The 12,407-nt window shown below is 42.4% G+C and overlaps 1 protein-coding gene across 2 annotated transcripts in view; it reads right to left on the bottom strand.

Moving 5' to 3' along the window:
• Elapor2 (endosome-lysosome associated apoptosis and autophagy regulator family member 2) overlaps window positions 1-8,114 on the bottom strand; it is a 153,379-nt gene extending 145,265 nt beyond the window's left edge. The window contains exon 1 of one of the 2 annotated variants that reach the window (XM_090332884.1): window positions 7,936-8,114. In XM_090332884.1, the coding sequence (XP_090189010.1) occupies window positions 7,936-8,112 (177 nt within the window). In that variant the 5' untranslated portion in view covers window positions 8,113-8,114. The remainder of the gene's footprint in view (window positions 1-7,935) is intronic. The other variant, XM_090332885.1, reaches the window with a different exon arrangement.
• Window positions 8,115-12,407: the final 4,293 nt, after the last annotated feature.

Raw genomic sequence — 12,407 nt, 5'->3', positions numbered from 1 at the left:
TCTGTCATGTCAGTTTGCAAAATGTCAGGCTTAAGACCCCTTTCCAACTAAAGACGCCTAGGCAATGATTCATCAGAATCCAAGGAATGGGCTCTCCAGGAGATTTTAAACTTGAAAGCTACCCATGTGTAGGTATTATTGAAATCCAAGAGAATGGTGACATACCAAGAGTGTGTGGAAAATGACCAAACAGATGGAAAGCTAAGAAATAAGTCTTGGAGTATTCCAGTGTAAAGAAGTCATATTGATAAAGAGACCTGACAAAGACTGAGAATAACAGAGGGGAGAAAAAAAAGTAAGAGTGTAATTTGCTTGAAACTAAGTTTCCGTAACAACAGAACAATCAACACACATGATCCATAGTAAGAATGGAGGAAGTCTCCTATAAAATACTTCCATAAGTAAACAGTTTGCCTATCCACATTCCACTTTTGTCCATTCTATAATCCAACTACATAGAATTGGTTTTCTATGAGAATAATACCATTATTTTGCACATTAACTTACTGTGGGAGTTCAAATGCTTTAGCTTGACTTTCATAGCAACCTAAATAGAGATAGTAAGTCCCACTTTAGCTACATTTTCAAACATGGAAGGATACAAAGAAGTTGATTTGCTCAAGGTCGCATAAACCAGTGGCAAGACTCAGACCTGAATCAGGATCTTAACTACCTTCAGGACTACTTGTACTGTATTAAGAAGACATTTTTGCAGTTTGAGCAAAATGTAAACAACACTCTCTCCCTCAAAAAGCAGCAAACTTTGGAGGACATTTATCCAAAAAACTAACCATCCACTCAATAAGACCAGGTTCTACTCTAATGTCCATCCTAGGGAGATGTCCTTTATAATTTCCATATTTGTATCTTCTCTTAGGCTGTGAACTTTCACTGCATCTGTTTTTATCATCAGCATCTTTCCCAGGTCCTAAAGTATAGAAGATAAATGAGAAATGTTTGCTGAGATACTTGGTGGGAATAAGAGGAGCTCATGGCCCATTTGTTGTGATTAAGGAGTTGCAAAGATTCCCTGCAGAAAGTCCACTAGATATTTTTGCAATAAAATAAGTCTCTGTGTTTCAGGGCACTAAACTATATTCCTTACTTTATTTTGAGGGCAGTGGTTCTCACAAACTTCGCAGCACCCGATAATTCTCTCAAGAGCTGTTTATAACACAGATGGGTAGGCCTCAATCTCATAGTTTCTAACTTAGCAGGTTATATTCAAGACTCATGAATTTGCATTTCTGATTTGGGTGCTGGTGGCTAATTACAGATAAGGGTCTCATAGACTTTCCTGCCCAGACTGGCGTTAAACCATGTACCTCAGATCTCAGCCTCCTGAGTAGCTAGGATTACAGATGTGAGCCACCAGATTCTAGCTTAAGAATTTGTTATGCCTAACAAACTGAAGGCAGGGTAATGTTGACACTGCTAGTCCTTTGAGAACTATTGACTTAGAGTAAGAGCCCATAACAGCCAAGTTTGAATAATTACATCTTCCACTCCACAGTCATAAACTGAGAATAAACTTTAGCATATTCTGGTCATTGGGTTTTTATTTCACTCTTAAATCTGAAAGATGAGGGGCCGGGAGTTTGACCTAGTGGTAGAGTGCTTGCCTAGCATGCACGAAGACCCGGGTTAGATTCCTTGGTACCATATACCTAGAAAAAGCCAGAAATGGTGTTATGGCTCAAGTGGTAGAGCTCTAGCCTTGAGAAAGTCCAAGGACAGTGTTCAAACCCTGAGTTCAAGTCAAGGACTGGCAAAAAAAATCTGAAAGATGATATCAATTATGATTAAATGCAACATAAGGATTAATTTCTTTGAATAACTAGAAATTAAGAAGTTGACTACTTAATATATTTTTAAAATACTGGTTCATACTTCCAGTGAAGATGGTCTGTGTATTTTTATATACCCTTTAAAGTAGAGTAAAAGTACACCAAAGCACCTTTTTTTGAATGAGATATGATTCTCAATGACAGACACATAAAACAGGTTCTATCTAGGATGCGAGCACTAGTGGGAAGGTGAGGGTAAACAAAGAGGGTGAAGAAAGACAAGGATGGCCAAAATATATTATGCACATATGTATTCATTAAAAATTTTTCAATGAAATGTGCTGAGATTGCTTTGGAAAGATGGGATGAATAAGGAAGAGTAAAGGAGAAGGTGAGTCTGATCAAGGTACATCAAGGTACTTTAGCTGTATATAAGGACAGATCAAAACAAAACTCTCTTGGACATCTAATTAATCCTTTAAATATGGGGAGGAGGGGCAATAAAAATATAGAAGTATCTATGGCCTGTTCAAGGGAAAGTAAAAGGCAACTAAAACCTGGCTGGTGTTTCCTGACAACAAAGACTAAAAATCCAAGCCACTGCTAAAGAATGTACTGTGGTAGAGAAGCGTGCTTCACTATACTACACGCTGCTATTTCCATCCCTGTGCTGAAATATGGCACTTCACAGATCTGTCAACTCTTAGTTTTACATTGTAAATATTGATGGTGTGAATACTGGCTCACATTTGCCTAAAACATGAAAAATGGTTCTAAGCATAAGAACTCAAAATGGAAAATTCACCTCCACAGGCATAACAGACAAGATTAATTATGCCAACTGCTCAAAAACAGAGGCAGAGTTCTAACTCCTTCAGTGACAGCGTGACTTTAGAGTCTCTGACACCTTCCCCCACAGCCCATGACCTTCAAAGACATCTTGCACAAGGGATATTTCTCAAATGTTGCCTTCATACTCCAACATAGAGCACATGGCCATTTATAAGAATGCTAATTATATATACAATATAATATATGCTAATATATGGAAGCCCTGATCCCTTACCAAATCTTGGAAGGCCATATAACCCAATTCTCCCCTATCATCCCTGCCATGCAACCAAGTCAGTATCACCTCAGCCCCACCAATCCACAGGAAGCACTTTGGCAAAGATCACCAGTGACAGAGTTGTCAGACTCATATTCTCTATTCAGTGCTCATCTCACTAGAATCTTTTTTTGTCAACTGACACACAGTCCAGCCCTTTTTCAAGTGTTTTCCTTTTGTCACATTTTCCCTACACTAACATTGCTGTGTGCCTCCTGTGTGACTCTCTCAGTCTCTGGTCCCTTGAATGTGGGCTAAATCCAGGTGCTAACTTTCAATATTGTTCTCATTTCCTGGATGGTCTCATTCAACCCAGTCATTCCAATCATAACTTTCATTCAAATGACTTTCAGGTCTCCATATGAGCCCAGACTATGATCCTGAGATGCACAGACTGACACCTAACTGCTGAGTGCCTAAAACAAAACAACTCAAGTCAGCCTTCTCAGGGGAGTTCAAGTGGCAGAGTTCTAGCATTAAGCACAAAAGCTTAGAGATAGTGCCAGTCCAGAGTTCAATCCCCACCACTAACACAAAAACAAGACACACACACATACAAAGCCAGCCTCTCAAGTGGAAGTAACTTATTTTTTTCACATTCTTTTTATAGAGTTCAGAGGAATATTATGTCTCTCACAAAGCCAGAACCTCTTATTCTCTCTCCCATTCTCCATGTCCACTTACTGTCAGTTCTTTCCCATCCTCACTGCTACTCCTTAACAGTTGGCCATCCTTCTATAATGTGGTAGTTTCACCTCATTGATAGTCTCACCTCTTTTCATTCTTCACATTCTCTGACCCTCTTATGTGGCCTCCATATTGTTGTCAATGTCTAACGTATATTTTATCACTCTTGTTTTATGTGGGAACTTTTTGGCAGAGGCAGCAGCACAGGAATTGGAATTTAGAGCTATGTAGTTGCTAGATGGATGTTGTACTGCTAAGCCACATCCCCAGCCCTTTTATGCACTGCTAAGTTGAGACGAGATGTCACTTTCTGCCCAGGTACATGCCTATTTTATACTTTTCATGGCAGCTGAGAGGACAGGTACACACCACCACTACCAGCTTTACTCTGCCTGATCTAGCCTGGAACCTCAATGCTCTCGTAACCAAAATTGCTTGTTTACTTATCGGTCTCCACCATACCCACATATATATATATATTTTTTTCAATCTGTAATTTCATATCATGACATTTTCCCTGCAACTTAGCTTAAGCTGCATAATTTGTGGAATAAAAATTGTTAGCAAGAGTCATCCTTCAATAACCAGAGACCAGCAGAATCACATTATGTAAGATTTTAGAGCAGTGAACTAAGAAGAATCAGCTGTCTCATGATACTATTTGCCCAATTTAAATAATGCATATTTAATTCACTTAGTTGTGTTCTTTTTCCTCTCGTGCACTTTTTTAATACCTTACTCCAACTCAGAATCATCTGTTGGCCTTATTTTTTTCCTTTTGGCCTTATTTTTTTCCTATTAAATATAATTATTCAGTGACTCAAAAACCCCATTCCAATTCTTGGATAAGTCTATCCTATGAACCTTCTATCCTATGAAAGGTCTTCTTGGAGACCCATCCTGAAATACTGCCATCTAGCTATACTTACCTGTCAATTCTAACTTCTTCTATCATGACCTCTTTTCCACTTTCATTGCTACTCCTTAATGGATAGTCTGCTATTTCTGCAGTACATATTTGTATCAATCCTGAGTAGGTCTAATCTCTTTTAACTTCCCACCCTTCTAATGGGGCTTCCATATTGTTACCATATGCCTAAAGCATAACAATAAACAACTCACATTTATGTAGATTTTTTTCCTTTTATAAATCTCTTTTCATCCTCATAATTAAAGCAGGAAGGTCAAGTTTTCATTGCTACCATTTTAAAAGTGAAAAAGTAATGCCAAACGTGAATTAATGCACCTTTTATCTGGCAAATATCATGTAACCCTTTTACTAATTACAATAAAAAATAAAAAAGTAATGCCAAGAAATCCATAAAATACCCTTCCTCAGTTCCTCCATACAGAAGCTAGATTAATTCTATATTTTCTGATGTCTAGTTCTCATTTTCTTAATATAATTTACCAAAGTCACATGCTATTCCTGTTCTTCCTCTGCTGGCGCATTAACTTTGCTTTTTCTCTTCCAAACTATCGCTTCCTGTTTGTGCTTGTACTTCCATCCTGCTAATGTGATCACCAGCTGAACATTCCAAAGCAATCATTTCTCTCCCTTTTCCAGCTCCATAATCTAAAGACTTGGACAACGGAAGCTGTGTTGTATGAATTTCACCCCCAGAGTCCAATTCTTTCCAAATAAATAGCTAAATCCAGTTATCTTTCTGATGGGCCTTTTTATTTATTTATTTTTCTGATCTCAAACCATCATCACTCAATTATACCCAGGCAAGTTTTCTGTTTCTTTTCCTTTTCTTGTTTTCCTCTAAGAGCTAGCCAGAGAGAAAGGGGGGGGGAGGCTTTGTAAGTTAACTATAACTAGTTTTTCTTTTTAAAATACTGGTAAATGAAGGAGAGAGCTGTTCCATACTCTTCACACATCCTCTCATGGTAAGAAATGACTTTTGTTTCTAGCCACAAAACCTCTAACTTTAGTTGCTTCTCACTGCCTTTCTTGCCTCCTAGGTGCTGTCCTTTGTGCCAAGTATTTTCTTCCTTTAATGGCAAGAAACAATGGAAAGGGATAAATAGGCAGAAGTGGACAGAGGATTGTTATTTTTAACTGTGTTCATAGGTGTTTGGCAAGGATCATTTGACCCCAGAACAAGCAAATCACTATTCCTAAAGTCTAGAAAGTCACTTGCCCTTTGTCATCTTAGAAAAGCAGAGAGAAAGTAAAAGAACGAGACGGATAAGAGAGAGAGGAAGGGAGAGAGAGTGGGGGATAGAGAGAGAGAGAGAGAGAGAGAGAGAGAGAGAGAGAGAGAGAGAGAGAGAGAGCCAGAGAGAGAGCGCCAGAGAGAGAGCGCCAGAGAGAGAGAGAGAGAGAGAGAGAGAGAGAGAGCGCCAGAGAGAGAGAGAGAGAGAGAGAGAGAGAGAGAGAGAGAGAGAGAGAGAGAGAGAGAGAGCGCGCCAGAGAGAGAGAGAGAGAGAGAGAGAGAGCACATTGCAATGAGAAAAGCAATGAGGCCAGGATACCAACAAACAGATTCTGCTCCTCCGCAGACCATTAGGCCTTTCCTATTTCCAGAGGAACTTCTCATGGTCTCATGAGTGTCTGCCAATCATCAGAAAGAATGAAAGCACATTTGAGCATGGCCATTTCTAGCTATAAGTAGGCTCAATAGTATCTTACGATGCTTCACATCCTTTCAGAGGGAAAACTTAAACTTGAGACCTCAGAGAATGAATCTGAACATAGTGTCTACAGCTAATGCAATGAAGGGACAGGACAGAGTTGAAAACAGTCTTCCTGAACCTTGTGACTATTGTTTTCCTGCTTCTATTCTGTCAAGGTACATATGCAGAGAACATATTCTCACCCAAAGGAGTGGTCTAGTGGAAGTGACCAAGCATCTCCCCTACTGACTGTGATCGTTACCCATTTCAAGAAGGTTCATTAATAAAAATTAATGTTACTGGAAGCTTTAAACTTTAGCAAAAAAAAATGCATTCTTCATATGAGCACTGGGAGGCTGGAGGATACACTTTATCCTGCCACAGTGGTTTTGGATGTCCAAGAAGCAGCTTTCTGGAGAAGCCTGAAATAAATTACTCCCCCGTGGTAGGTAAAGTTGTGAAATACATATTGAACTGATTATACTAAAAAGTTCTGAAATTAAACAGAGCCCTGATTTACCCAGTGATGAGGAGTCTGAGCATTTATACACAAACCTTTGATCTGCTTCTCCTTCATTTCAGGCTGTCTTGGGACTTGTAGTATAAGAGGAAGATGAAAATTGGTGGATGATACGTGATGTCTAAAACATAGATACTCTCTGGATAAATTTTTGAATTTTTATCCGTATATACAAGATCTAGCTTTTCTTCTTAAGGGTGTGGGGAGCTACATACGTTTAAATGACCTAACCATCCTAATTCCTAGCAAAGCACAGTACCCATTCACATCCTCTCCAGAATAATCAAAGTAGGTCAGAATGTTGCTTCCTTCCTCCCCTCATTGATTTTCATTAAGCAGATGCACTTTCTGGAACACTAAAGAGAAAAAGATAAACACCCAATACAAGTACCAAGGACACCCCCTGTAAAATTTTGGCATCCTACGTCTTCTCCTAAAGGCAGGAGTCAAATCTCATCACCTATTATATATTTTTCTTGCCTAGGCATCAACCACAATCCCAAGCTATAAAATACACAGCTGCAAGACTTCAACGGGGTGACAAAATATCTCCCTAAAGGAGCAATAGTCACTGTCTTTCCTAATTGTCTACAACACCAACCAGCCTCCTTCCCTAAAAATACGGTCCTCCCACCCCCTCCAACTTTATATCCATAATTTGCCCAAAGAATGCCAAGTGACAGCAGACACTGGCTCGGCAAATCTCCAGGGCCTCATCAGGAGACCCGGGCGAGAGAGCGGGGCGAAGGCGCTGGTAGAGCCAGGGGAGCAGAGGAAGGGGGCGGGAGGAGGGGGAGTAGCGGGAAACCCTCTCAGACGCTGGGGACAGTTCTCCAGATCCACCGGTGGGGCTCCCCCGCCCCCTCCGTCTCCTCGTCTTCCTGAAAGCTCCCTCTCAACCCCAGCCCGGAGCCCTCGCAGCCTCCGAAGAGGGCACCGCGAAGTCCTTCAGGGCACCGGCCACCCCCGCGCGCCCCCCCTCCCCATCCCCAATGTCGAGGCGCGGACGGCGGAGCCTCACACCCTCTCCCCGCCGGCTGCCGGGGGCGGGCAACTTCATCCCTCTGAAACAATCCAAGCAAGACCAAGGGCGACGGCAAACCGACCCGCACGGGCGCCCGCGCCCGCTCCCCCGGCCCTCCCTCGCCCCCACCCACCGCAGCCCACCTCCCAGGCTGCACACTCCAGGTAAGGGACCAGGTGCTGCTCACCTCCTGGCAAGGAGGAAGCGGGCGGCTGGCGGCGGAGGGCGCAGCCCCAGCCCAGGCCGCCTGGCAGCCTGCTAGCGCCCAGCAGCAGATCCAGGCAGGGCTCCAGGGCAGCGAGCGCCTGCGGAGGGGACCCCCGGCCGGCCGCCCCCGGCCCCTGCTCCGCGCCGGCGGCAGCATCTCCGTCCCGCCGCGGTGAGCCAGCGGGCGAAGTCCGCCCTACTGGATGGAACCTCCCCCTCCCCTGGGGTGGGGCGGCCGCGCGCGCTGCCCAGCCGCGAGGAGGAGGCGCTGGGCTGGCCGGCCGCGCGCCGCTGCCTGCTGGCGGCTCCGCGGCGCTGCGCTCGCTCGGCTGGCTGGCTCGCTCGGGGCCGGGCCGAGGTGGCCGGCGCCCGTCTCCCGTCACGCCGGAGGGGGGGGAGGGAGAGGGGAGGGCGCGGGACGCGGGCGCGGCGCGGGGGCGGGACGCGGGGCGGGGACGCGGGAGTCGCGGAGCAGGTGGCGCGGACCTGGGCTGAGGCCCGGCCCTGCGTGTCTGGAGGGGCTGCCGGGCCACTGGGGCAGCAGTCTCTTGAGACCGGAGAGCGCATCCAGGGTACCTGGAATGTCCGTTTCTAGATTCCCCCACCCCCCAGTTGCTTTCAGCCAGGAAGCCAGAGAAAACACGGGTCACCCTAAGAACCCTAGCTTCTGACCTCCTGTCTTTCAAGTGCCTGGGGCATAAACACCCAGATGGCCCCCGCCAGGAACCCCTGGCGAGGATCCTGGGGCTAGCCGGCCTCAGGAAATGGCGGGGAGGAAAAGAGGACTGAGATCTATAGAGATGGAGTTGGAATATGACTCCAACTTGCCTGTTCAGTAAAGAAGGTAATCCTCCAGTAGGGTTTTACAAAATAGGGTTTAAAAAAAAAAAGAAAATAACCCAGTAGGGTCGTCTGAGGATTAATTGAGATGATGCAGATAAAGCACTTGAGTACCTGGCGCGTGGTAGGGGTGAAATGGTGGATGTGGTGCTCGTGTTGATGCTGGTGTGGTGATGATTCGTGGAGATATGTCACTTTGGGCAAGTAATTTTTTGGGTATCTCTAAACAAGTAGTCTCTCCTTCTGAATAATGACTTCATGGTCTTACTTAGGCGGTGGGTGCCAAGTGACAGGCAGAACGGGCATGTCTTCTTTGGTGGCAAAGGAGAGATCTAGAGGGTCCCTTCTTGATGGAAAAGTCTGTGAGTGAGTGGATTGCCCCATCTAAAGGTGCAACTCAAGTCTATCTGGAGAACTTACTACCTGGGTGGGGGGAGATCTACCTGACACACTAAATAATAAGTGGATACTTTTAATAAAGTCTCTGCAAGGTATCTCTGACACATGTACATACATCTGCATATCTATATCATATACATACATCCATATGTATATGTTAAATCCACGTACATAAACTTCTCAAGTCCAAACCAAGCAAGAAGGTTTCTCCAATGCTTTTTTTTTTTTTTTGCCACTCCTGGGCTTGAGATCAGGGCATGAGCACTGTCCTTGGACTTTCTCAAGCCTAGCGCTCTACCACTTGAGCCTCAGCACCATTTCTGGCTTTTTTTCTATGTATGTGGTACCGAGGAATCAAACCCGGGTCTTCATGCCAATGCTTTCTTAAATCAGGAGTTTTCTCTGTGAATGTTTTATAATTTGCTTCTTGTGGATAGCACATATATATGCCACACAACCTACATGTGGGTCCTTGGCATAAAATTTTTGTACAATCTTGCAGACAGTTTGTTTATTCCCTGTAGTTAGCCATTCTGATCTCTTGATTGCTCCTGGAACCTACCAGATGTGTTTCTACCTCAGGGCCTTGGAGCTTTTCATTCCTTTACCCACAAGGCTCCCCTTCAGTGGATCTTTATTAGAATGTCATTTCCCAAAATTTTTCTTCTAAACTTTCTGTATGTTCTTTATCTCCCCTTTCTTTGTTTAACTTTTCTCCATGCATATTTTGTTGTCAATTTCTTCTCATGAAAATGCAAGTTTTCCATGAAAATGGCTTTTCTTTTGCTTTTAATGGTTATATTCCCAGACCTAATACACTTAGTGAATATGTGTGACATGAATAAATGTCTCATGTAATCGTCATAAATGACAACAGTTGATATTCATTATTAATATGAAATGTTTCTGATGCATTATAATTAACAATAGTTTAAGGGAAAAAAAAACAGAAAACTATCTAAAGATGAGTTTAGAAGGAATCCGCCAGTTCTCAATTTCAGAGACAAAGAATGCAGACAATGTTATTCATTTCCTCCAGCTTCAAGAGAAATGCTTCTACTATATATTGTCACATCACACTGAATAGTCCAAGAGTTCTCCATAAAAATTCTTGGAGAAGCCAGGCACAGTGGGTCACGCCTGTAATCCCAGCTACTCAGACTGAGATTTAGGGATTGTGATTCAAAGCCAGCCCAGGTACCAAAAAAAAAAATCCATGAGAGGATTGACAATATAGTCTAGTGGTGGAGTGCTTGCCTAGCATGCAGAAAGACCAAAGGTTTGACTCCTTGCTACCACATATGAGAAAAAATGCCAGAAGTGGTGCTGTGGCTCAAGTGGGAGAGTGTTAACCTAGGGCAAGCCAAGGACAGTACAGAGGCCACAAGTTCAAGCTCCAGGACTGGCAAAAAAAAAAAAAAGTCCATGAGACTTTTATCTTCAAAAAAAGCCCCCAAATCAACTGCAGGCTTAGTTTCTAGTTCCACTTTGCCCTCTGGAGGAACATTTCTCTCGTGAGTGTGAAGGCCTTAAATTCAGCTCTTGGCCAACTCCTTCAGTATTCAGCCAAACTTAACTTCTACCTAAGAATTGTCTACATCTGACATTAGGTCATCTTCTCATGAGAGGAATACATCAGGTTGTATACAATGAATGAGTGCCTTTCTCCAGGGTTCCTCAGGACCATGTGTGGCTGCCACTGCTTTGTTAATCAATACCAATACTGGGAACATAATTCTAAGACTAGGAAGCAGAAAACAAGGAAAAATTGAAGCATAAAACAAGGAAAGAATGAGATAGAAAATGTCAGCACAAATTTTCCTGTGAAACACATTGTTCAAAGAATGCCTTACAAACTTGTTTTGGAACTGTATATCTATTATTTGCATACCTATCACCTATTACTGGGGACAGGCACATGGCCAGATACTAAATCTGTGTCATTAGAAATCTTTTGACTTAATAGCTCTTTAACCATTTCATCAGTGTTTCTGTTTTAAAAGAAATGCAAGTATTAATGCATGTACATAGTCTGCAAATTTATTTCCCTGAATATCTCAAATAAGAGCAATGAAGCAAATAAACGTTAGCCTTTAAAGGTCAGGGACATGTGATTCTTATTTAGTGTAGGATAATTCAGTCAAATAGGCTGAAAGAAAGATTAGATGACTGGACATAAGGATTTTTTTTAAAGAAAGATTTTAAATGCTAAGTACTATAAGGAAGTCAATAGACTTAGAACCACAGAACCTTAGAGAAGGATTGGCCTTTAAAGTTCACTGAGAAAATCCCATCTCAAATTCCTAGCACCTTTCTCTCACAGCCCTCCCTGAATGACTTTTCAAGTAAAAAGGAAAAACTAAAAGTCCCTTAGTAACTAAATGACAAAGATCACTCTCTTTGGAAGGTAGAAAGTGGCCAGACTACCTTTGGCTGAAACATGTGAAATATATCATCTGTATAATTCTAAGGTCCGCACAGGTCTAGCCTCTTTCTTTCTCTAATGACAATCTTTGAGATAGCTTCCTTCATGAGACTGATGCACTACCTAATGTACTAACGAGGCATTTTGCTTCCTTCTTTTATAATCTTCTCTCCTGCAGATTAAGAATCTTGTTTCTTCCATTATTTTTTACATGATTTGATTTGACGGATACCTCCATTTTCCAATATTTCTATAAAAACTTACACTCAAATGAACATGATGCACAAGTTTAGTCTGTGTAACAGTACAGTGGATATATAATTCCCCTTATTCTAGGGAGGTTATAATTGTATATTTGCAATTTAATAGCAAGGTGGAACCTGTGGTGGTCACATTAATGTTGGGTATAATTAAAGACATTCATTAGGAGCTCACGAGGTGTCAAACACCTCAAACACCTCAACCAGGGCATCGTATCATTTACTTTTCATAACAACTGCCAGTGAGGTAGGTATTTTTTTATTCCTGTTTTCTTTTTTTTTCATATATTTTTATTGTAATTAATAGAAGGGTTCCATTATATTTACCAGATAGGAGGTGCATTAATTCACATACATTGATACCCTTTCTCATGTCTTGATCCCCATTTCCCTCCCCCCCACCCCCACCCCTCATCTTGTTTTCCCCCCTTCCCTATATAATTTCAAATAACCAAATACAAATATATCCAATATATCCGATAACAAAGTGAAATACTGTAACAATATGAGTTAACCAAGGGATAGCAA

This window comes from Megascapheus bottae, chromosome 5, assembly GCF_031878675.1.
Source record: "Megascapheus bottae isolate mThoBot1 chromosome 5, mThoBot2.hap1, whole genome shotgun sequence".
NCBI lineage: Eukaryota > Metazoa > Chordata > Mammalia > Rodentia > Geomyidae > Megascapheus > Megascapheus bottae.
The sequence above is the reverse complement of the archived record's forward strand: the minus strand, read 5'-3'. Positions and strand labels throughout refer to the sequence as shown.